This window comes from Rosa chinensis, chromosome 4, assembly GCF_002994745.2.
Source record: "Rosa chinensis cultivar Old Blush chromosome 4, RchiOBHm-V2, whole genome shotgun sequence".
In the NCBI taxonomy this organism is placed as follows: Eukaryota; Viridiplantae; Streptophyta; class Magnoliopsida; order Rosales; family Rosaceae; genus Rosa; species Rosa chinensis.
This window is the reverse complement of record NC_037091.1, coordinates 33,591,619-33,618,225: the sequence shown is the minus strand read 5'-3', so window position 1 is coordinate 33,618,225 and position 26,607 is coordinate 33,591,619. Positions and strand designations below refer to the sequence as shown.

At 38.3% G+C, this 26,607-nt stretch overlaps 2 protein-coding genes across 4 annotated transcripts; both read right to left on the bottom strand.

The window, feature by feature from the left end:
* Window positions 1–5,911: 5,911 nt before the first annotated feature.
* Window positions 5,912–6,734, bottom strand: LOC121052661 (uncharacterized protein At1g05835). The gene is made up of 2 exons (XM_040518064.1): window positions 6,553–6,734; window positions 5,912–6,438 (listed from the first exon to the last, which is right to left on the bottom strand). The coding sequence occupies exons 1-2, from the start codon at window positions 6,620–6,622 to the stop codon at window positions 6,125–6,127; spliced, it is 384 nt and encodes a 127-aa protein (XP_040373998.1). The 5' UTR covers window positions 6,623–6,734; the 3' UTR covers window positions 5,912–6,124.
* Window positions 6,735–11,857: 5,123 nt separating this feature from the next.
* Window positions 11,858–26,200, bottom strand: LOC112196949 (histone-lysine N-methyltransferase ATX2). Of its 3 annotated transcripts, none has more exons than XM_024337450.1 (26): window positions 26,188–26,200; window positions 25,314–25,937; window positions 25,175–25,226; window positions 24,993–25,067; window positions 24,673–24,892; window positions 23,778–23,901; window positions 23,568–23,672; window positions 22,622–22,827; window positions 22,037–22,129; window positions 21,819–21,916; window positions 20,929–21,105; window positions 19,955–20,098; window positions 19,683–19,730; window positions 19,340–19,457; window positions 19,193–19,258; window positions 19,051–19,112; window positions 18,773–18,829; window positions 17,272–17,340; window positions 16,902–17,100; window positions 16,114–16,398; window positions 15,486–15,547; window positions 15,337–15,414; window positions 13,490–13,585; window positions 13,069–13,172; window positions 12,846–12,992; window positions 11,858–12,185 (listed from the first exon to the last, which is right to left on the bottom strand). In XM_024337450.1, the coding sequence occupies exons 2-25, from the start codon at window positions 25,913–25,915 to the stop codon at window positions 12,851–12,853; spliced, it is 3,282 nt and encodes a 1,093-aa protein (XP_024193218.1). In that variant the 5' UTR covers window positions 25,916–25,937; window positions 26,188–26,200; the 3' UTR covers window positions 11,858–12,185; window positions 12,846–12,850. The 3 variants fall into 3 exon arrangements, with proteins under 3 accessions (XP_024193218.1, XP_040373997.1, XP_024193219.1); XM_040518063.1 differs by having other exon boundaries at window positions 26,176–26,192; XM_024337451.1 differs by lacking the exon at window positions 26,188–26,200 and having other exon boundaries at window positions 25,164–25,226; window positions 25,314–25,410.
* Between the last annotated feature and the right edge of the window lie 407 nt (window positions 26,201–26,607).

The following is a 26,607-nucleotide window of genomic DNA, read 5'->3' as shown; positions in this document are numbered from 1 at the left end:
TTGGTTCCTCTGCCTTTATAGTTTCAGTGTGCATTTTCTAGTTATTATCTGTTGTCTTGCATTCTCAACTGATGCTCAGTTCATCTCAGAATGTCTTTAAACACAAGTTGGTTGGTTTGCCATTTTTAACCATTGTTATGTGTTGTGATGCTTTCCATGATGTTTGTCAATTTGCTGTGAGGTGAAGAATTGTTGTCATTGTTGAAGCATATTTGAACAACTTCCATCATTTCCACATTTTTGAGCCGTCTTCGAATTAATGCGAGTTGAAAGCTCAATATCTAGCATATGTTTGCTCAACTACCTCTAGCTTATCTATCCATTAGATAGTTTGGTCCATAGATGCTTTTTAGTTTTTATGCTTGTTTCTTTTACGGATCCAAATTGTTGGTCATACATGTTGTTTATGTACTCAATATATGTTAGTGTGAGTCATCGTTCCCTATTAGGAATAGACTACAAGGGAATATATTATTGTAATTACTTACCTTGTATATGTTGTGTAGTACAGGAGTACACAATAGTTGTAGTACGTTGTAGTACAATTGTAACCCTTTTATATACACCACAAAATGGGTGTAATAATATACAAGAAAATTCATTCTCTCAATACTGTCTTATTTGACTTGGTATCAGAGCAAAGATCCGAAAGGACTTTGTCTCCTTATTTCTTTTTCTAGACCGATCTTCGTCTCTTCCGAGACCGATCTTCGTCAATTATTCATCAACCAAGACCGGCAGCCTTCAATTCAGACCACCTGCTCTTTCAATCCAGTCCGGCTTCTTCAGAATCGACGTGTGCCGTCAACCTGCGCCGTTCAACCCAGATCGGTCGGTTTCCAGATCGCTCACGATCCTTGCTCAACCACAGCAGCGTCGCTCAGCCGCGTCGTTCGCTCAACCACAGCAGCGTCGTTCGGTCCACATCAGCGTCGCTCACTCAGGGAGGTTCCAGATCGATCGATTCCAGCCCAGATCGCCCAAACTCGGGACGATTCCAGATCGATCTCAGTTGATGAACTCCGTCACTCAGTCAACTCAGTGAGTCAACCCGCCCCAACTCGGTCAACTTGGTGAGTCGCCTCAACTCGGTCAACTCAGTGAGTCAACCCGCTTAACTCGGTCAACACAGTCAACCGAACTCAGTCAATTCATTCAGCTTAGTCAACTAGGTTCCAAAAAAAAAAAAACTGTTACTATTTGGAGACATCTATTAGTCTTATTTCCGCTGCGTACTTTGAGATTTGTGTATTTTTCTATTGTATTATTGCAATGGGTGGTGATGACAGTGAAGGTCAGGGTTCTAAGGCCAATGAGGTTCAGAAAGTTGAGGTCTCTGTTAAGAGCTCAGAAGGTGGTTCTTTTGGAGGTACCAAACTCACTGGTACCAATTTTCGAACATGGAAGAAGATTATGTCCGTTTATCTTCGTGGGATACACAAGATGGGACATGTGACAGGAACAATCAAGGTTCCTAGTGAAGATGACATAGAGGCCTATGCTAAGTGGGAAGATGATGATGGGTTAGTAATGTCTATTTTATTTAGAGCCATGACTGATGATGTGCTACAGATGGTAGAGGAATGTGAAACTGCTGAGGCAATATGGAAGACGTTGGAAGATCTCTATACAAATGAGTCTGATTTTATACAGGTTCATGAACTAATGTGCAAAGCTGCAGGAATGCAACAGAATGGGCAACCAGTGTCAATATTTTTTACCAAGCTGAAGAATGTATGGGCTGAAATTGATCAGAAGCGTCCTTGCAAGATCAAGAATCAGGAAGATCTTGTGTGGTACCAGAAGGAGAAGGAGCTAGAAAGGGTTCATGTCTTCCTAAGAGGGCTTGATGAGAAGCATAGCAGTGTCAAGGGAGAATTGCTCAGAATGACAGACCCTCCTAGTTTGAACACAGCTTTTACATACATCCGCAAGGATGAGTCTCAGCAGGAAAGTGTCAAACATGCACAAGTTGAAGTATCTAGCCTAGCCATTCAGGCCAAGTCACCTGCACCTTTCCTTCAGCAACAGAGTTCAGCCCCACTTCATCAGCAAGGTTTCCCGCAAGGCTTCACCAATCGTCCTCGTCCTCAATGCTCTTATTGCAACGATCTTGGGCATGTTCGGGAGACTTGTTGGAAGTTGAACCCACACCTTAAACCTAAAAAACAAGGTTATCGCCTTAAGGGGAAAGCAGCTGCAGTTCACTTGGTCCAAGAACCGGATTTCTATGGAGTGGCTGGCCAAGATCATCATACAGCAGGTGGAGCTACCCCTACAGCCTCTATAGCTGGTCGAGGTAAAATTGGTATGGCTTTACATATTTCTAACTTTGTTGGTTCTGATACATGGATTATTGATTCTGGTGCCTCCGATCATATGACTTATGACAAATCATATTTTACTGAATTGTCTTCCCCATCAGTGTCCTATGTAACCAATGCCAATGGTGAGGCTTTTCCTGTGTTAGGGTCAGGGTCAGTGCGTATTACTCCCACTTTAGAACTTCATAATGTGTTATATGTGCCTGACTTATCTCATCACTTGATATCTGTCCCACAATTGAACACTGAGTCTAAATGCTCTGTAACCTTTTATCCTATGTATGTGATTTTTCAGTATCTTCTCACCAGGGAGATAGTCGGTCGGGGGTATCTGAGGGGCAGGTTGTTCCATCTAGATCAGACATACACAGGAGAGAAACCAGGAGCACAGTCCCGAGCCGCTTTGACTTCGACTTCTGATAAGCTAAGTGAAATTTGGTTGTGGCATCGCCGCTTAGGGCATCCATCTTTTAGTCTTATGAAGAAAACCATGCCTACTCTGTTTATTGGTGTGGATGAGTCAGTTTTACATTGTGAAACATGTGTGTTGGCCAAGAGTCATCGTGCTACTTATTCTCCTAGTCTTTCTAATAAAAGTGTTATTCCTTTTGAGTTGATTCATTCTGATGTTTGGGGACCTTCTCGAGAGCCTACTGTATCGGGTATGCGATATTTTGTGTTGTTTATTGATGATTGTACAAGATTGTCATGGGTTGCTCTTCTTAAAACCAAAGATGAAGTCTTTCCCGCTTTTCAAACCTTTCGTAATCTTGTTCAGACACAATATCATAGCACCATTAAAGTCCTTCATTCTGACAATGGGGGGGGAGTATGTTAATCATGTGTTCCAAGAGTTTTTTCAAATCCATGGGATTGTTCACCAAACCACGTGCCCACAAACACCAGAACAGAATGGAGTGTCCGAACAGAAAAACCGTCATTTACTTGATATGGCTCGTGCCCTTCTTTTTAGTGCTCATATGCCTAAGTATCTTTGGGGCGATGCTATACATGCTTCCTCTCATCTTATCAATCGTCTTCCATCCAGTGTCCTTCAAGGCAAAATTCCATTTGAGGTTCTCGCCTCTCATGTCTCCTTACCATCCTTTCACAATCTTCCAGCTCGTGTTTTTGGTTGTGTTGCCTTTGTCCATGTACCCAAAAATCAGAGGTCTAAGTTGGATGCCCGGGCCCTTAAGTGTGTGTTTGTTGGCTACGGAGGTCATCAGAAGGGGTACAAGTGCTATCATCCACCCACCAGAAAGTATTATGTCACTATGGATGTTACTTTCTTTGAAGACATGAGTTATTTCTCCTCTTCAGATACAGCTCTTCAGGGGGAGAATTCATATTTTGAAGAGCTATATCATGGAGAGGGGGAGGAATCAGAGGGAGAAGGAGAAGCCACACAGCCAGGAGGTATTTTGACGGATCCGGTTGAAACTATTAGCTCGCCGCCTCCAGCAGCAAAAGCACCAGTTCCCATCACTCAAAATGAGGTTGAAGACACAAATGCCCCTCCTGCCATCGCTTCTACCCCTGACCCACAGCTTCCTGGTACTGAAGATCACCCATTTGAGGTATGTCCATCCACTGATACTAGTAGTAGTGAGTCTAATGTTGAGCAATATGTGTTACCACCTAGGACCACTCGAGGTCAATCAACCAAAAGATATGAACCTACACTTACTGCCAAATCAACATATCCAGTAGCCAACTATATGTCCACTAGGAGGTTGTCTAAGTCATATGAATCATTTGTGAATCAAATATCTGCTGTATCAGTACCTAACAAAGTGCAGGATGCGTTGAGGGATCCAAAGTGGAGGAAGGCTATGGATGAAGAGATGGAGGTGTTGCAGAAGAACAGTACTTGGCAACTTGTCCCTCCACCACAAGGCAAGAAGGCTGTAGGCTGTCGTTGGGTTTTTACCGTGAAGCATAATGCAGATGGATCAGTGAATCGATACAAAGCACGTCTTGTAGCAAAGGGATTTACTCAGACGTATGGTATAGACTATGATGAAACTTTTGCTCCTGTTGCCAAGATGAATACTATTCGGGTTCTGCTCTCGTTTGCTGCTAGTTTAAATTGGCCACTCCGACAGTTTGATGTCAAAAATGCATTTCTTCATGGAGAGTTAGCCGAGGAAGTATATATGAGCCTCCCACCAGGGTATGTAGTTGCTTCTCCTGGTGAGTTTGTATGCAAATTGAGAAAATCTCTGTATGGTCTCAAACAGTCACCTCGCGCTTGGTTTGGAAGATTTTCACAGTTCATGCGGAAGGTTGGTTACAGGCAGAGCAACTCAGACCATACCTTGTTTCTCAAGCATCAACAGGGGAAGGTAACAGCTCTAATTATCTATGTGGATGATATGGTAATCACTGGTAATGACACTGTTGAGATGGATAGACTGCAGAGACAGCTAGCTTCTGAGTTTGAGATGAAGGACTTGGGTGAGCTTAAGTACTTCTTAGGAATTGAGGTAGCCAGGGGGAGAGAAGGAATCTATCTGTGCCAGAGGAAGTATGTTCTTGACTTGCTGACAGAGACAGGTTTATTAGATTGCAGACCTATTGACACTCCTATTGAGCAGAACCATGGTTTAGCTGAGTATCCAGATCAGGTACCTACTGATCGAGCTCGCTATCAGAGGTTAGTTGGACGTTTGATTTATTTGGCTCATACCAGACCAGACGTTGCGTATGCAGTGAGCGTGGTGAGTCAGTTCATGCATAATCCGAGTGAGAGTCACATGGATGCTGTTATGCGAATTCTGAAGTACTTGAAGTCAGCTCCAGGTAGGGGAGTACTATTTTCTAAACACAACAACATTCTTGAGGTTTGTGGCTTCACAGATGCAGATTGGGCTAGAAATATCACAGACAGGAGGTCGACATCAGGTTACTTTACCTTTGTGGGAGGTGATTTGGTTACATGGAAGAGTAAGAAACAGAAAGTTGTGGCACGTTCTAGTGCTGAGGCCGAGTATAGAGGTATGGCTCACGAAGTGTGTGAATTGTTGTGGCTGAGAAATCTGTTACGTGATCTGGGTTTCATACTCAAAAATTCCATGCAGTTGTATTGTGACAACAAGGCAGCTATTGACATATCACAGAATCCAGTACAGCATGATCGTACTAAGCATGTGGAGGTTGATCGTCACTTTATAAAGGAGAAGCTAGATGCCAAAATCATTAGCTTTCCTTTTGTTCCAACTGAAGAGCAACTTGCAGATGTACTTACCAAAGGAGTTTCCAGGAAGGCGTTTTATGACTCACTAAGCAAGTTGGGCATGGTTGATGTATATGCGCCAACTTGAGGGGAGTGTTAGTGTGAGTCATCGTTCCCTATTAGAAATAGACTACAAGAGAATATATTATTGTAATTACTTACCTTGTATATGTTGTGTAGTACAGGAGTACACAATAGTTGTAGTACGTTGTAGTACAATTGTAACCCTTTTATATACACCACAGAATGGGTGTAATAATATACAAGAAAATTCATTCTCTCAATACTGTCTTATTTGACTATATATCCCTCTTCTTTTGCTACTTATCCAAAAGATTATTTGATTTGCAGAACTGTATTTTCATGTAATGAATTTGCCGCAAGTCTGCAAGAGACCTGATTTTGAACACTGGCTACATACTCTTTTACATTCCAATTGGTGGTTGGGATGACATGAAACCTTACCCTATAGCCTTAAGGCTTCTAAATCGCATTAGCTGACCAACAAAATACAAAGCAAAGGATAATAAGGTGCTAACGGTTAGTGATAATCACTCGTCTCTCACTCACACTGGAAATACCAGATTTTAGGAGACATCAGATACATTTGGTGAGAATAATTGAAGGAAATCTTTTGCAGAGGTGCCAATGGTAAACCACTATTAACTACACAGTCGTTGTTGCTTAAAACCTTGAGTAGCCTGGGATTGACCAGGGTTTGAGGAAAGCTTCCGCACTTCAAATGAAGGTTGATAACTGGACACATTGGGCAGTTGTTTTGCACTTCCACCATGAATGTTGGAGATCTTCCGAACCCTACTTGAGACTGTTGCACAGTTGGGGCATGATCATTTGTAGTACATTTTTCTTCCCATCCTGAAAAGAGAATTAGCACTTGATTTAATCAGAACAAAAACCCAATTAATCAAACTCGATCTCGTGTGTGTGTGTGTGTGTGTGAGAGAGAGAGAGAGAGAGAGAGAGAGAGACCATGGCAGAGAAGAGATGCAAAAGTAAGAAACGTCCAGAGAAGAAGCTTGAAAGCTGTTTGGCCTTGCATTCTGGGTTAAAATGTGTAGTTGGAATGAGTTTTTCAAGTTTCTGCAGCATGGAAGTGGTATATATAGAAGAGACAGAAAAAGGAGTGGATGGGGTTGAGTAAGTCACAAGCTTTTGTGTGGTTGTGTAGAGAGAGAGAGAGAGAGCGAGAGTCACATGGTTGGAAGAAGAAAACTAGAAAAGGAAAAGGGAGGGAGAAGGACATGTACGTTCATGCTTGCTTCCCCACCAAACAACTAGCTTACAATGTTTCACATGGACAATGTCAGAAATCCCAATAAGGCTGACAACAATTCCACTGCTAATCTACGATGCAGCACCGCGTACAGACTTAAAAGAGTTAAAAGACATCTCTTTTTCCCAGTCCGACGAAACCAATCACATGTGCTTGTTGTCTACCTACAGTCACACGGGTTTGTCTATGCTTCAACTCAGAAACCTTTTGCATGCATTTCAACTCACTCCTTTCTCCTTCCTCTCTGCATTATAATTATAATTTTTGTTTTTCAGACTCAGTATTTTACTTCACTTTTTTGCAACAACAACAAAAAAAAACAAAAACAAAAACAAAATTGATGTTTAGTCATCCAAATATTAACGAGTAAATAGACTCTAGCAATCATGCGAATGTGATTACATCGGGGAGCGACAATATGAGAGGAAACGTAGTAGCACGAAAGGCTAAGAAATTGTATAACGTACTTCATAATCTTAGCCACATATATAATTTAGAGGTCTAAAATTTTCAACCTTTACCTGGATTGTAATTAATACTATAATTTATCAAATAAATTTTTTTTTTTTTTTATGTTGTTGATTGCTCCACGAGTCTTGCAGCGACATCAGTGCCCGCTGCCCTTTTGGCGTCTTGAATTCTATTTCTTCGGCCAACGAATCAATTAATCACGTTCCATTGCTGTTTAGTATCACACTTCCACTGCTTCAGGTCATGCGGCCGAAAGGGAAATTATTAGGTAGTAGTCCGGGACCACATAATAATTCCCCGTGCCGAAAGCTTACATTTCGTGCACAAGAAAAAAAAAATCATCGCCCACAGATAAGAAGTCCTCATATGCATGGAAAAAATCATAATCATCTCCGAGCTTAATGCTGCGTTAAAAAAGGCTTTGCGCACCCTAAGGCCATCTCCAACCCAAATGGCTAAAAATGGCCCTGGGGCTAAATTTTAGCCTAAATTATGTACTATTCATTGATCTGACATCAACCGTCTCCAACCCGTCAAGGCTAAATTATAGCCCTAAAATATATTTTAACATTTTGAATTGGTTATATATATATGTGTGCTTATTTTTTAAAGTCAATTGACTTATAGTAATTGAAATAAATTATATGATAAAAAATATTTTTTCGGTTTTATTTTTTTTTTAAAGATAATTAAAAATATCTTTAGCTAATTTTGAAATGAAATAAAACTGGAATAGAATTTTTAATATTTATTTTATTCATGACATAAGCATTTCACGTACAAAACCACTTTATTCCATTACAAAATTTTCGTGATATTCCAAGAATCATATTCAGCTTTATGTCATTCTTTGCCTTCACGTACAAAACCACTTTATTCCATTTCAAAATTTTCTTGATATTAGACTTGGATGCGTTACAAGACTTGACAAGGAAAATTTATTAATAAAAGATAAAAGTTACAAGCAAAGTTTATTCATAATAAATAAAAGTTACAAGGAATTTTTAATAGATTATAACAATTTATTTGGGCAACATTAATTACTCATCCGAGTCATTGAATGGCATTTCCGGGCGGTACTCATTCGACGTCGAACCAGATGACGGAAACAACTCACGGCGCCGAATTTTCTCCATTATCTCCCTTTTCTTTCCGTCATAATACTCTTTACTCAAAGGAGTAAAATTGATGGTTTGCATTGCTAAAATAGCTTCTTCCCTATCACGCTCTCTTCTCTCTTCCTTGAGTCGATCTCTTCTTGCTCTTTCCTCCTTTGATTTCTGGAGATCTTCTCTTAGTTGATTTAGGTGTGCCACCATTTCTTCTCCAACGTTACTTTCGGCTTCTTTTCTCTTGGCAAGTCTTCTTCTTGCTGCATTTCGCCCAATTGGCCTAGGATTTTCAGTTGGAGAAGTTGTTGGTGGAGAATGGGTGGAACTTGTGATGATAGGTTCAACATCATCATCTAATTCGAATGAAGAATTTTGTTGTGATGTTGGTGTGTTGTAAATAACTTGTGGTGTATCTTGAAAAGTCGCCCAATTACATTCTTTGGCCAATTTGTAACAATTGAGAAAATTAAATTTTTTTCCTCTATTGTCGTCCCGAAAATACTCTTCCGCTTGGTGTTTCTATAAAATGTATGTTGTAAATGATGAGCATAATTAAATATAATCTACATAACAATATGATACAAAATTTAAAAAATCACATTGTATTTTAAAATAAATTTTTCTTTGAAAAAATACTCACTTGATCTTCAAGATTGCCTCCACTTTGGTTCGTCCTCTCGGCACGTTTGATGCAAGAGTGCCATTTGTTCATTTGAGGAAAAATGTGTTTTTGCCACCGAGATTTGCAACTCTCCCACGTCCTTTGTACCAAAATAGTATTTTGGATCTCCATGAATTTTTGTTGGACTTGGATCCAAAGACCATCTTCCGATTGACTTGTACCATTGACAGAATTTTGGGATACTTTCACGAAAGCAACGGTGAGTGCTTCATCTTCCAACGGTGACCAATTCACACTTCTTTTCGACGAACTAGCCATTTTCGATAAATGTAAAATAAATGAGAGATTAAGAATAGGGAGAAAATAAAAGATTTAGAATAGAGAGATATATATGAGGAAGTAGAAGGAAGATGTGAAAAAGAATGTTGAAGTCATATGTATTTATAGTGTAAAAGTTTTAAAAAATAAAAATAAAAATAAAATTAAAATAAAACTAGCCGTTGCTGACGTCATGCATTTGTCACACAGCACTACACGGGTGGGCCTCCCATTTCTGATCCATTTGGCCCTAAGGGCTAAAGTGTTATCCTAAGGGCTATATTTGCCCCTTTGTTTGGCCTTTTGGCCCTAAATTTTACCCCTTTGGCCCTCATTTGTTTGGGTTGGAGACCAAGAAGGCTAAAAAAAAGCCCTTTGCCCCTTTAGCCAAACGGGTTGGAGAAGGCCTAAGCTCAATAAGAGGTTTTTGATATAGAAAATAACCGCACAATCAAATTTGAGTATTTATTCTCAAAAAAAAAAAAAAAGTATGGTGTAACATATTCTTATTTTTTATTTGTACGCTGTATAATTTTTCTGTGTTCTTAAACGGCCTGGCATATGTGAGTATATGTGGGAAACTATCGATCAATTTCTGTTTTATCAAAGAAAAATAAATTATTCATTAGACTTTTATCAATAAAACTGTTTTTTCTATGCAAATACATTATTTCAAAATGACGCTTACCAAAGACGCAACATTAACGCGAGCAATAATGACAGTGTAGACCAAAAAAAAAACAGAACAAATAAACCCTGCTACCACCCTTGGTTCTTACGTAGTATATTCGACGGGAAAATCGTCTGTACAGTACCTGACCTTTTCCCCATTCTAAACTTCAGTACCTCACGTTCAGAAAATATCAGAACGGTACCTGAGGTTTCGACCCCGACCGAAGATCAGTACCTAGTGTCGTTACCTCCGTTACAAAAATTGACAGCTGAAGGATATTTTCGTCTTTTCATATTTTAATATATTATTTTTTTATCTAATTCATTTTGTTTCTATTTTCTTTTTCTCTCTCACTATCATTCCCCCCCCCCCCCCCCCCAACTCTCTCTCTCTCAGCCCCATTCAAACCCAGAACCCTTCCCTGCAATCTACATCATGTCTCCTCTTCTTCCTCCCTAAATCACTCATTGATGAGAGCCCTCTCCAGCTACTCCACCCTCTGCAACAATGATCCCAGCAGCCGAGTTTGCCTGTGAACCAACTCCGTCACCAGACCCACCATCTTCTTTAGTAGCTCCTCTTTTTTCTTGCTTTGCATTGAATTAGAGTTGAACCCAACTTTAAACCCAGCCAAGGAGTAAACCCAATGACTTGCTCAAGGACTTGCCTTTGTCTGGGTTTCGGGAAATCGAAGTGATCGACATGGAAATCTTCTCAAGTTGTTTTCCTTTAACCACTTTGGTGGTGTTATGTGTTGAAATTTGCTACGAGTGTTGTTTGAATCACAAAGTTTGGGTATGGGGTCGTGTGGTTATGGTTGTGGTTGTGGTTGTGGTGGTGGTGATGGTGGCTGATGAATGATGGCTTTCCAATTCCTCTGCCGCCTCCTATCGAAGCCAGCCACTCCCACCTCTCGAGCAACTCTGCTGGAGTGCTGTTGCTGTGATGGTGATGGTGGCTGATGGTGGCTCACCGACTCTGCTGGAGTGTTGTTGTGCTGCTGCGCCACCTTGAAATTGCTGATGCCCGACCACCACTTGAACCTTCCCGCCGCCGCCGCCTAAGCCCTTCCCACCTACGACCCTCCTAACCCTTTCACTTAGCATTCATGTATAAAAAAAATTAAATAAAAAAATAAAAAGTTTTTTTTTATTATATGAGAAGAAGAAAAAAAGGTTATAAAAAAAAGGTAAATTAGTCATTTAATGATCAAAATATGCCAGCTGTCAGTTTTTGTAACGGAGGTAACGGCACCAGGTACCGATCTTCAGTCGGGGTCAGAACCTTAGGTACCGTTATGATATTTTCTGAACGTGAGGTACTAAAGTTTAGAATGGGGAAAATGTCAGGTACTGTACGGACGATTTTCCCATATTTGACCCTTGATTTTGTTGATCAGATATTCTATTCCGTTTCCTTCCTTACTACATTTTCAGACCCAAATTCCGTTTTCTTTTTTTCCAATTTTTCAGTGAAATCAAATATACGATCAACTGCAAATACGTAGATAATTCTAATGAGCGTACGAAGTTTGCTACACGTCAAGTAAATGGGCAAATTACGTAATAATTAGCTGTGAACCCTGTTAAATGATAATTCAGTCCGAGCTCTTGTTCTGAATGCTTTATTCACTCAAAATGGCCGTCTCGCTAATACTACGCATGTCTTGAGATAAATTTCAGACAGGTCTGGGTAAATGAGAAAGTGAATGAGCTAGGTAAATGAAACAAAGAGAAAAGAAGTTTGAACAGATGGGGCAATAAGGTAGTCGAGGGAAAGAGCGGTTGCTCAATGAATCATGAAAATACAAGAACAATAGTATACAAATCACTTTTCATTGATAACATTTGAATTGTTTTTCACAAAGTTATGTAATCATATGAACAACAGGATCCCTAACCAATGGCGAATTACAGAATCAGGACAAAATGAGCTAGGTTTGACAAAAGTACCCAACTTTTTCAGCCGGGTGAAATTAAATTTTGTTATGAGCCTCAACGACATCTTGAAATTTACACGACCGGACCAAGAAGAGGAACAGCTTGAGCAAAAAACAGCTGAATCACTTGCTTCTTGTCACATCAATCTGGGTACCAAGGATCTCACCCGAACATATTTTACAACAAGAATTTTCTGCATAAAAGAAGGTAATATAAGTACATAGGCATTTCAAAAGAAAATGGCTGTACTAACTACCAGGTATGCTCCTTTGTTGGAGACTATTTTGGCTGCAGTATCATCCCTGGTCATTAGATCAATTTGAATGTACTGTCTTTTAACAAGTATGTAGGGAGCATGCCTGTATAAGTGTGTGATCCTGGTTTCTTGATTCCAAGTTTTACATAATGGACACTGCATGTCTGTGGACACAGATCACAGACAAGATGCCCCAATTTATTTGCACAGAGATAATACGAACCCCAAAGACAACATAGAAAGTGACCCTTATTTTATGATGGTTGGAGGAACCAAGTATATCTTTATGTATTATTATTAACAAAACTGACCTCAAAGACCATTGCAGCAGTGTTCTCCTCAACCAATAAAATGAGAGAACATATCTATAGGAGTGAAAATCTAATACTCGATAATGAAACCTAAACAACTCATCTATACTATGTCTTTGACCTTTCTATCCATCTCCTGATCCTATCCCCAGGCAGATCCAATTATTGTTTAACTATCACGCGTGGCATCAACAATGCAATATGAATAAGCAAAATGCTAGAAAATCCAGTCTCTAGGGAAAGGTAACAAAAGCACAGGAAAGACGTCACATCTCCTTTTACCAACCTTAATCATTCTCCCGTCCAATCTATTAATTCACTGCGAGACGCATAAAGCTTTGTCCCTCGCTCTTCTGAGTCAACATCATTAACAACCCCCCGGCATCTCGGAAAACCACAATAACATGCAAGTTGTTCATCGATTGAAAAAAATCTGTAAAATAAAGGAGAAAGTTAGCACCTGAGATACAAAAGTAGAAACTGCAAGCACAAAAAGAATCGAGGATAACCTATAATCATATGTAAGTTCTTCCCATCTTTTAATGTCTCTCTTTGCAAATATAATTATATGCTCGTCAGAATTCACACTTATGACTCTTGAGTAGCAATTTGGCTGCAACCACGAAAGGCGATTCAGGTCAGGAGAATTAACTAAATATAGATATGGAACTCACTAAACATAATTGTTCATGAAATTCAAACGATGCATATATAAATTATATCTTTCAACCACATCTAAAATGGTTAGACACGTAAGAAGTGCAACCAAAAGCTGCAGGTGAACGTAGAAATATGCAGGATCAAATTGACAAATGAATGTCTTATCTCCCAATCCACATGTCTTAAACTAACAGCAAAATCAACCAGTTTATGAAACTTCACACAAAAAGTAAAAACCAGATAAGGAAGATCAGGTCAGATTATACGCACTTCACAAGAGTGATTGATCAGGTGAGCAATGCTTCCAGCCCGTGTAGCATCAATGACTCGTTCATCATCAATCCGGAACATATAAGTCCCAGCCCCCTGCATGGGAAAAGTAAAACTTTGAAGAGACACTTCTTTCTCATGTTATATGGAAGTATCAAAATATGTATAACTTACTAAATGATAAATAACCTAACTTATATGGATAACAATATGAATACTAGAAGATCTTAGTAGAACAAAATATGCTTCGTAGAAGCCTGAATCTTGGGGAACAACTTAGCACTGATTCTTAGTTGTGACATTAAAGTAGTATAAACACAATTTAGCAAATTGATGAACAAATCAAACCGATAGAAACTGCAACTATTTGTTCTTTTGGATCAACTGAGTGTATAAGATTAGACTCGGAAGCTTAAACATACACGTGGGATACATTTACAAGTCTAGTAATTCCTTACCTCCAAGTACCTTCTACATTCTAGTACATTTATATTTAACATCTAACGATACAAAACAAAGACTAAGAACAGATTTCTCCCATGCACAACTGGGAGCACTTGATATGGATGATACAAACTAGATCTCCCTCTCCAAATTGTCCAAAAAGTGCACGAGAAGATATCTCCCAAATCAACACTGCAATGCTGTAGGAAGAAGTACTTGCCCGCCATGAGAAACTTAAAACCATTAAAGAATTGTGATTACCTCCAACTCATAACCACTGAAATACCCAACAAAGCAAAAGTTTCAGAATGTCTTGTCTTCGTTGCAAGACAAATAGTCAATAACCCATGAATTATTTTCCTCACGACACCATCCATCAGATCAAACCTTCACTTGATTCCTTAATCCAACTTCATCATGAAAACCTCACCTTCTTTAAATATAATATAAAATTAAAATTTAAGAAAAAACTAAAGTTCAACTTGAAACATCAGTCTCTTTCATGTTTCCTGTCCCCTTTTCTCATCCACAACTCTATATATTGGTATGTGGCTCATTTCCTGCACATCCAAAAATGTAGCAAAATCTATCTTAGCTTAAAAATTATTCTTCTCGTCACTAAGCAAACAAACTCCTCTTCCAACTTGTCCAACCTCAAAACCCATTCTTATAACTCCAAATTTACCAAAACTCCTTATTTCATATATTTATCTCTCCTTTCAACAACTTCAAATTCTAGGCCAACAGAAATTTAGGAATCAACCGCCTTAAAAGCTCACAGCCAACCCCTCAGATCCTTCAACATCAACGGTTTAAAAATTTAAACAGAAGGAACTCCCAGTAGTACCTCATACCAATAATACAAGTTTCTGCTTTATCCAACAAGCATATACAGGCATATTCCTCTTAATGAGGCACCCATAATAAAAAATCTATTTGCACTCCTATGGATCCCATAATCAATTCTTCAGTATTCTATGAGTAATAAAAGTGAAGATCACTCAAGAAAGCATCAAGATGACTGCTTTAATATCCCTTTAAGTACATCCACGTCTGAGAACATAACTCGTCCAAGAAGACTTGCAGTATAAGTCAGTTAATTAGTCACCTTCTACAGGGAGGTGATCCACAATATCATTTAACAGTAGTCTGTGTGGCAGTGCCATACTAGCGAGCACAGCCCCATGACTAAAGAAGCAAGAGAACCGCAAGATCAAAGGCTGTTAGTACACGACAACGTCCTATACAGCATAAAAATATAATGCATGCTCCAGTGATTAGGGATCCACAAAATAAATTTGAAATGTAAATCTTGTAGAGTTGAAGGTCATTAGAACCAAAATAATGCAAGATAGCATCATATGTTTGAATGATCTCAGCAATGACTTTTTATAATAACTTACCACCAATGAATTATATATGAAGCGCTCTCTCCTGTCAGCTATAGGAGGTCTGACAAGTTCACCAGTGTATTCAATCACCTGCAAAAGATGAGATAAGCATTCCATATTCTTCTCTAGGGAATTAGAATGTACAAAGAATGTTATTATACCATGTCCCCTGCTCTATGTGGGTGCTTCGCAAATATACCAAATCCATGAATTCCCGATTTTCCTAATAAAACAAGTTGCAAGAAAAATAAATTAAAAACAACAATAATACTATATATAACATTGAATAACATGGCAGATCCATGCAACTGTCCTGAAAATACATAAAATAGAAACTAGTGGAACTAATGCTTAAATTCGATAATACTTCAGCATATTTATTAAATAAAATTCTGCATCTTATCTAAGAAAGAATAATAAAACACAGGAAAAGTCAAAGTTTATCGATTATTAGTTAAACGTGACAAGTTTTTCTTTTTCGTAAAAAATCAATAGAACAACAAGCATCTGCAACTAAACATATCCATTATGCAGGTATACTGTAGAAGCGTAGAGTGGTTAGCTTAAATCAGATTTACAATGTCTTAAATGCTAAGAACACATAGGCAATTAAATTTTATTGATTACTAGATAAATTTCTGAAAATCAATAGAACAATAAAAATCTACAATTAAACATGAGTTATGCAGTTATACTACAGAGCCTCAAATCACATATACAATTTCTTAAATGCTCAAAATGTTCAATAAAGACCAAGGTATTGAGTACTTGCTTCAGAATATATCTTACCAAACGCTAGTCTTTTTCGAAAAGTATCCCTCATGTACTTATACTTCTCAGCCATAGAAAGTATATCGGTAGGAGCATCAAGTTGAGAAGCTTTCAGCCTCAGAAGCCTAGAGCTGAACTTAGAGCCAACAACACTATTGGGAGGCAGTGGATTGCTTGACAATTGGTGTTGGCTGTACCCACCAACTAAGTAAGGTTGGTTCTCAACAAACAAACGCTTTAAGGATGCAGCAGCTATTGCTTCAGGTTCTTTTCTCCCTCTTCTACAGGAGTAATTGTATGGCTCTGCCCAAAGGGTTGAAAGCAGAGATTATAAAACAAATTATTAATTTCATAGAATTGAAAAACTAAACTGGTGCTGAGAAGCTGTGGGGATTAAATTTCAGGCATCAGTATCATAGAGGTCCTGTTCTCAGAAACTATTTACATCGGGAGGAATTCAGGGTTTTAGTTCTTAGCTCTAATATGTATTATTTAGCTCTGACTAAAAACTGACGGTGTCAAACCCAAATACACAGTTTACCAATTCAAAGAATAATAAACTACACCCACACCTCATGGAGTGTCCCTAAATAAAGAAAAGAGTAGTATAATCACATGACATCTGTTATAAGAATAACAACAATGTCAAAATGATTATGATTCCCAGAACTGGTCTAGCACCAGTATACACACCGCATACCACCAAAAGTGGAGAAATGTTTTAATTTATCTGAGTGTGACATAATGAGCATCAGGAATAAAAGTAATATAACTCTTAAGATAATACTGATAAAGCATAAACATACCAGTACGAGCACATCCAGATGGATTAGATGGTGGGGTGTAGTCTGAACATTGGCGCACAGTTCGGCCAATCCGGTCACCAGCTGCTGAACGGTCATTAGATGGCTGCTTATGCTTCTTGCAAAAGGAAAGAAAGCGAATGCATTGGCCTTCTTCATCATCATCTACTGAAAGTAGATGCAGTCTCTCTTCGTCCTCGAGCTTTGCATTTATTAGAGAGAGAGAGAGAGATAAGTCAACATAAACACTTCATGATGGATTATTTGAGGTAAAAATTGAGCTCATTATTTACCCAAAAAAAAATAACATAAAGCAAGCTACTAAACATGAATATAACATAAAACCATTATGTAGAAATGAGAGAAAGACTACCTCAACACAAAGACCAGCAGCTCGTGCACAAAGTGGATGATATGCCGCATAACAAGTATGGTTTGAACACTACAAAAAAAATTAACACAAAAGTGAAAATCCAAAACAGCACATTATCAATTTTGATACAAAAATATAAACATTTAAGTATGCCCCAATAGATTAGAATAGAAATCAATATGTATTTTAAGTAGTTCAAAATACAGCAGTGATGCTGTCAAAACGTATGCATCAATATGCTATATGAAAATCAACCAAATTATAGCACAGAAGTTACACTTATCACACTAATGTAAGGAAAACAAGACACTCCCTGTGATACTAATATAACTGGAGAAAGTTTCTGGGAACACATTTTGTTTTTTCTCTTTTTATATATATCCGCAGACGTCTCTCAAAACCACTTCACAGATCCAGGCTCGAAACTGGGGCCCTCCTGTCAAACCCTACCATATTTCTGGGCAGTATGGACAGAGCTTCTTTAACGGCTTCATGGCTTATGCCTCGAGTTTTTGAAGTTTTCTCAACCTATTCTACCCCACAGCTTAGCTTATTTACTTACGGGCCACACCCCCTCCAACCTCAGCCCAGCTATCATAATAATTCTAGCACCGTCCCAAACATGATTATTGATAAAAGTAATTTGGGGTTCACATCCAAAACCAATTGGCAATGGATGGAGTGACACAAACCCTTATAAAGCCATACACGTGGACAACTTTGGGTGACGTGGAGCCCGTGTGGCCGTTAGGCATGCACACGTGGGTAACCCGCTCTGATACCATGATAAAGTAATCTAGGGTTCACATCCAAAACCAATTGGCAATGGATGGAGTAGCCCAAACCCTTATAAACCCGTAGGCAAGGTCCCATTTTCCCATGTGGGATGTATATATTCTCAACACACCCCCGCACGTGTGGCGAATTTTCAAGCCATACACGTGGACAACTTTGGGTGATGTGGAGCCCGTGTGGCCGTTAGGCATACACACGTGGGTAACCTGGCTCTGATACCATGATAAAGTAAATTGGGGTTCACATCCAAAACCAATTGGCAATGAATGGAGCGACCCAAACCCTTATAAACCCATAGGCAAGGTCCCATTTTTCCCATGTGGGATGTATATATTCTCAACAATTATGATGAACCGAATTTAGTCACATATACTTTCTCCACCCATTAGCTTTCACCTGTTGTTATTTTTTCCCCCTGATTTTAAAATTTAATTACACTACTGTAGTACACAAAGGATAAAGCTCAATAAACAGTTCTATATTGACAGCACAATAATACCCCAGACACTAAAGGTCAATATTGCAAATAAACGCCCTTAGGGTTAGCCCAAGTGGTGAAGGGGAGTTGGGAATTGAGTTACGACTAGGTTAGATCAGGAGTTCGACTCCCCTCTAATGTAACAAAAAAGAAATATTGCAAATAAACCGGTTGAAATTGTGGTTATAATAAAACACAGCACAGTGACAGCATCTGATATGAGCTTACTTGAATACAGGCTCCATAAGAAACACCACAGATACTACATAACAGCTTCCAACGATCCTGTTACAGAACAGATTATCAGTAAAAGCAGATAAACCTCACCACAAATGCTTTTGGTGATTTTGTTTCCATATTACCGAAAATAGATGAGACCAATACCACAAACCAATCCTTGGAAATTAAAATAAGAAAAGGTTGAATAAGCTAAGGAAAAACAGAGCGAGTGAATAACAAACAAAGGAGGTGAAAGTGGTGTGCAAATAAAGTAAAAAAGTAATTACCTTATTGATTCTGCTCAACCCATCAATAGGTTCCATTCTCTTGATATCAGATAGGCAAGTTTCTGGAGTATTTTCAGAGCATTAACAGAAAATATAAATAAACAGATGAATAAACAAATATGAAAACTGTTCTATCATGAACCTGGTATCCATATGGCGCAAGCCAAATGAGCCCAGCGCCCATCAGTTGTAGGCTTCATTGCACCCCCTAGAGAAATATCAATTCAATACTTTAGCGATGTAAAACCCATGGAATTTCAAAAATGGAATCATAATGATATCTAACTACCTATTACAGGACAAAGGCAGCAAGGTGGTGGAGGTTCAGGAGCTCCAGGCCGGCATAAGTTGCATAACCATAGAACACCACCAACAGGTTCCAATTCTCCATAGCATCTTGCATGGACCTAGAAAAACATTACTACTTCTGGTGAAATTGAGAATCAGACACAAATAGGTGGAGCACAAGAATACTTCAAGAATAGTAAAAAATATGGCAGAGAATAAGCATTTCAAAACCCTATACCAAGAACCTTGGTTTACTAAAGTGGGTACAACCAAAACAAAACTATACTTAGCCAGTGCAGAAGTTATGAGATCCCCAAATCTGAATAATTGAAGAAAACGCTTACCATCATTCTGCATTTGTCACACTGCAGGAACAGGTTATTTTCGTACTCCTAAAAACAAAACATCAATTAGCTAGCCAACCAAAGACATAATTACATACATAATCAAAATCCAAAAAACAAAATGAAATGGAATTTGGCAGTAGGGGATACAATAGTATTACAAAATGAAACAATTATAAGCAAACAGGAAAATAAACAGCCAAACATTGTACAGAAGCAAAGACATAGTATCACTGATATAGTCAGTGAGGGTGAAATAAACAAGCTTCCACCTCATCCATGTGGCAAACACTGCATTTATCAAGGTCTTTCCAGTCCACACGAACTGGTCTGTAACCAACAGGAACATCTCGATATCTTCTAGAGGTTGACTTGCACTTGGCTAATTTTGAAGCATGGCTGGATTTTAATAACCCCTGCCAAATCCCAGATGTTGCTTTAGGATAACAATCGAGCAATATATGCAGAAGCAGCAATTTATTTAGAATTTTAGAATGCCATATCCTGAACAATTAAGAAGATGACAGCCAAGACAAAATAGCAAACTAAGAAACTAATTAAAAAAAATAATATATATGTATATTACACACACACACGTATGTATGTTTGTGTGACATTTACAGACAAGCCTATATGTGAAAATGTTATAATGTCTTCATGTGTTCATTCATAATCAAGCATCTATATCCCACCCACATATTGTTGGGACATGGAAGTTCAGCCTAATTAAATATTGTTGTTTTGATACTTGATTCTGATCATCTGAGAAAGCGGTAGAAAACTGATGGGCATGCTTACAGAATACAAGTTATAGTAAATATTTAAGAGAAGATGTCAAACCACTCAACCTTATTATTATTATCATCACTATGTAATGAGAGTTCAAATATATTACATTAACTCAGCAGACTATTTATCAAGAAAATAAAGATGCCAAGTTTTGATTTAAGGGCCCAGATTAAGAAGTTCTTTTATTATTCGAAGCATTTTAAAGATTTTATATCGGACGGTAGTCATTGAGACCAAGTATAATGACTCGGTAAGGACTGGATTTACTGCAAGTTGGCTGACCAACCTTGCCGATAAATTCAGCATGACATCCAGAATGAATATAATTTTTGAAATTTAATAGATACATTTGATATAATAGTTCTAGAAAACGTATAAAATATACCACATCTAATCTATTGACAAATATAGTATATCAGAATAAATTTAGTGCGAATGTACAGCTGAGCTGAGGTACCTGTATAAGTTTTGCAACTTCAGGTTTAGAGAAACCAAACATCTCAGAGCCAGATTTATAGAGCTTTTCTAATCCATCATCAGCATTAGCATCAGAATCATCAAGAGCACTGTTTTGTATTTTCCTTATCCTTTTGTATATTTTATCCCAGCAAGCCGACGGTGTCGATCCCTTGAACTAGAAAAGAGGGGAAGGGGAGAATACATAACAGTACAGAATCAGCATATCTTGATTTTATATAATTTAATTTCTTGTATTGTAAAGATACTGACTTGCCGAAAACAGGAATCTTAGTACAAATATTGAAACACATTACAAGACAATATGTGCATCTATTGCAAAAACAATGGCAGTGTCCCATAACTAGAAAGAGGGTTTGCACATTCCATCCCACTGAAATGGATAGTTGTTTCCGACTCTGGATCACTAGTAATGAAAATCATCAGCCAAAAAACACACTAGTAAATAAACCCACCACTGCAACCGCAACCACCATTTGCCCCCATAGAACTCAAATAATACTTATCCCTACAGAACAAATTTTCAAAGCCATGACTACATAACAATCTCTCCCTACTAAATGGCATCACCTCAAAGGAAATCATTCTTAGGATAATCCAACATATAGCCCAAAGAAAAATTGTTCCTAAAACCATAGACAACACAACTATCATGTCTAATCAAACATGAATTTAATGTATACCATCCTATTCTGTATACAATCAAGTCTTGCTCGCAATCTAAGATACAATAAATACATTAAATATCTACAGTCGTCAGCAATACATAAGTAAATTTTGCAGTAGAGATATGAACAAAGGGCAAGGAAATTAAAGAAAGAAGTACATACAATGTCTGACACTGAAAACTAAAACCAGAGAAAAACTAACCTGCTCTCCAGTGTCTATTGAGACTTGGAACAGAGGTCGAATTTTTGATTCAGGATCTCTCAGTACCTCCATCTTATACATGGTACATACACTCGGATCTAACCAAAATATTAATGCGAGATTATTATGAGACTGATGTTATTGCAATAAAGATTATCATAGAAATATAGAGAAGAAAAAAAAATCAATAAATGTATAGTATATTGATCACATTTCACCTGTTATTGAAGTAAACTTCCTTACTGCAGTATAACCTTCAGGCCAAACGTATCTCTCATCCTGAAAATATTTTGATTCCCTCACAATCCTTCCTGGAAGAAAATTCCGTATGATGAGTGAGTAGAATGCAGTTACAACTCACACAAACAAATAGGATATATCTCTTCATAACAAAGTTAGAAATAAATAAATATATGAAAAATATCATAAAAAAAATGTTACTGCCCCGAAGATGTCTGAATCAACTAAATAACAAATAAATAAAAATGTGGTATTGTTTCCTCCTACCAATTTTTTTTACTTTTTATCTTTCTAATCAAGGGGTAGGCAATACAGGAATAGTATCATTCCCTCATTGAACCCCACTGCCCAAACTCAAATTGAACCCAAGACCTTCCCCTATACAAGGGGAAGATGTAGCAATTTGGCTACAGGAATGGTGGTGTTTCCTCACTCAATACAATCCAGAAAAAACTAGCTTTCAATAATACAAAAATGTGGATAATGCATGAGAACTTTTACTACTAGTCCTGGCATTGTGGCATCTAGGAATGTGGGAGCAGTACAATAGTACGATGCCTTACCTAGTCTTATTATCTGCAGATCCCCCATCACTAACACAGAAGTTCCAAGGCAATCCAGCGACCTTGGAATCATGACATCATCCAGACATCCTTCTCCTGAATCAGTGCGCATTCCATCCTCACCATTTTCACTTTCACAATCATCAACGTTTATTCCTTTTTGCAATCGTAGCATTCTTCTAGGAAGCTTTTGTTCACTGAGATACCTGATGAAAAACACAAGATATGCCAATTATGCAATAATTAAAAGGTTCTCATACTACAGTGACAAATGAATCAGAAAATATACCTGTGCTAAACCCTGAATCTTATAATTTTTGGAAAAAAAAATGAATCAAAATGAACAAGAAGTATTGTAAAAAGATCTAGATGAATATGTATGAACAAGGAAAAAACCAGCACAAAAGAAATGAAAAAAATATATATATACTTGAGGCAGTCGTGAAAGGTACTTAGGGTTACGGGAGTACATATCCAAGCATAACTCATCTAAATCTCATACCCTCCAAGTCTATAAGTACACTCGATAATGTCTCACAAACAGAAATTCAAACATCTAAATAATTCAAACGACGGGAAAAAATGACTCGTGAAAAGTCGCCCTCCAGGTATATGCCAATGTGTTCCAGCATGCAGACATAAGGTCACAACTACAAGAATCAGAACAAGCCTGAGTGACTCACAACTATAACAAATAACAGCAGATGCATGAAAAGACTCAGAAGGATCCCAATTATGAATGAAAGATACAGTACAAGGATTTGAAAGCAAACTTCAAGAACACTATTTTCTCATGTTGTCATATTAACAAATGAACTATGCACCATGAAAAGACTCAGAAGGACCCCATTTATGAATGAAAGATATAATGATTCAGAAAGTAAACTTCAAGAACACTATGTTTTCATGTTATTTTAATGAAACTGAACTATCGTATTAAGATTACATTTTCGCTTCTTCCAAGCTTTTAATAAATCGAGACTTCCTGCACTTCAAATGGAATGAAGAAAGAAGTCCTTTGAGAAATGAGATAGCCTGCTTCACTTTAATCCTGTATCAAGTACAACACAAAAAGGATGCTGTCAGATTAAAAGTATTCTGCAATTATTGGCACATCAGATGCATGAAAGCCCTTATATGTCAATGAATCTCAAACCTTGCAAAGTCATGGGTACCAAAGAATTGCACTGGAACTGATCCTCCTACTAAAGTTTTACTTAAGCCTTCACGGTCACCAATAAGTGATTCATCCACAACAATTGCTGGCCACATAGCATAGCCTGCGCTAAAGCAGTTAATAGTAGTTTGAGAAATCAATAATTGAATGCGAAAGTTGAAGCAAAATCAAAGAAATAAAAACTTCATGTATCACCGTAGTAGAGACATATGTAATTGAAAACTTATCTCTATGATTCACTGAGACCTAATAAGTCTACACTTGTAGCCAAACAACCATCATGGCAGAAAAAATAATTCTCAGTTTTACTCCTAATTTAGCAATACCAAAGATTGAATTTGAATATATCTTTAGAAACAAAGAAAACTTTACTGGGCATAGAACTGATTTTAATGAACATTTGCAATCATCTTATATCTTTTATTTCTTTCTTATCAACAGAAGATTCTTATCCAAAATACAAAAAGCAAAAACAAGAAGAAAGGAAACTATTCACTTGGAAAGAGACTGGATTTACATCCAGTCAATAGAAATATGAAAAATAATAGTGCGTGAATACTGAATACTGTCTTTGTGTTGAATAGCTCCATGGAGATTTGGCCTATATTGTCGTTTATCTTTTGGAAGAACATCAATGTTTTCAAAGAAAGAAAAAGCTATATACCAATGAATATTAAATCTACCTAGAGCTAAACCAACAAATTGGTATGAGACCCAAAAAACAATCACATCTTAAGTTCATGTCTTTTCCAATAAAAGAGGAGCTTCCAATGCAAATGCATTTACAACTTCATCTACTATGTTTCTGTGCCAGTATCTCCTAAACCATAAGATAGCATTTCAAAGAAACCAAAACAGTATATTAAGCACGTACCAGTAAGCTTGGCCCAGATGATATCCCCAGGCTCTAGTTCCTGGCAGTCATCCAAACTCGCTGCTAGCACAACCATCTCATTATAATCATACACATCACTGTCCAGATTCTTGAGACTGGCACTCAAATTCAAACTCTCCATTTCATCCCGAGAAATATAAAACTTAACTCTCTCGTTTGAAAGAATCAAATCTTCCTCATCACCATCTTCATATTCAACCTACATTGTAAAAGTCAAACATTATGGGTCCAACAAGTTTCAAGCCCTAAGTTTTTACTATTGATCCTAAAACTGATGGAGACGAAAAGGAGAGGCATACATGATGCTTAGTACTGTCAGAGTTGTATCCCACGACGCGACCGGAATATGAATTAGCATCCAATGGCCAATAAACCTGTACTCAAGAAGCGCATTTTTCAGAATTTCCTAAAAGCACAGCAATGCTATGCTCAGATCCTCAAGAATTGAAACAAATGTCAAAAGAGCTTACAGAGTGCTTGCCTTGCATTGTAATCCAATAAAAGTTTTCGGATCAACGCCGGTGAAACTCAACCTGTTGACAATCACACACACATTACCGATAGTTTTCTAGAATCAAAGACTGGTTTATGAACTGAAACCCTAAAACTGACATACTTACCCGACCCATCTCTTCACGGAAGGTGGAACCTTATCGGCGTTAACAGAAGAATTGCGCTTCTTGGAGCTCGATTTCGATTTCTCAAGTTTCTGATTGCTGCTTCGACACTCTCTCAATCGAGGCGCGTCCAATGTACGCAGAACATCAGAATCAACCCCCAATTTGACTAGCTCGCTACTCCCGAACTTCCTCCTCTTCTTCTTCTTCTTCTCCAGCAATCTCACATACTCATCCCCATCGACCTCTTCCACCTTGACGGCCTTGGGCTGTGCCCTAGCGACGAGACCGTCGAAGAAGGACGAGGAGGAGCGGGGCCTCTTTTCGCGGCGGCGCGAGTAGACACGGACAATCTCGGGCTTGTGCGGCGGCGGAGGAGGCGGAGGAGGAGGAAGGGGCTTGTGATCGGAAACGTCGTCGTTTTCAAAGTGGTTGAGCTTGCGAGCCTTGACCTTCTTGGACATGACGTTGGAGGAGCCGCTGGCGGTGACGCGGCAAGGGGAGGTGGCGGAGTAGACGTGGTCGAGGGAGAGGTAGCGGAGGGGCGTGGCCGTGTCGACGTCGATGGTGGCGTCGTCGTTTCGATGCTTCAGGGGAAATGCCATGGAAAGTGAGAGAGAGAGAGAGCAAAAGTTCGGGAGGGGGAGGGTTTGAGGCTCTTGCTCTCTCTCTCTAGAATCTGTTTTGGGTACTGTGTTTGGGGTTTGGGGTTTGTAAAATAGAGAAATAGAGAGAGAGGTGGGGTTAGGGTTTTAAAAGGAAGGGAGATGGAGATAGAGATTTACAGGGAGACAGATCTGGTGAGTGTGTTTTGGAGGGAGGGTTTTGCCCCAATTATCAGTTTCCCGCCTGCAACAATGAGACTAGAGAGAGAGAGAGAGAGAGAGAGAGAGGAACCCCCAACCCACCGGAACTTCTTTGTAAACAAAAAAATAATTAAAAAAAGGTGTCCGGATAAAATAAAATGAAAACCTTTTTTATCTATTATCTGCACCATGCCGCCAGTTAGACGTCATACTTATGCACAGCGAACCCGTTTCGAGCGTTTTTTTTTAAACAAAAATATTACAATAAGTACCTTAATTATAAATCAGAGAAAAATATACAAACAGTACCTGAATTTAGGCCCATTATAAACAATATAAAAAATTACTCATAATTGTCATTTTAAAACTTTAATTAGGCCTCGTTTTCGCTTTTAAAAAAATCAGTTTTTGTTTAAAATTTTAGATTTTATTATGTTTGGTAAATAAATAAAAAACAGCTTTAATTTAAAGTTATAGGTCACTGGCAGCAG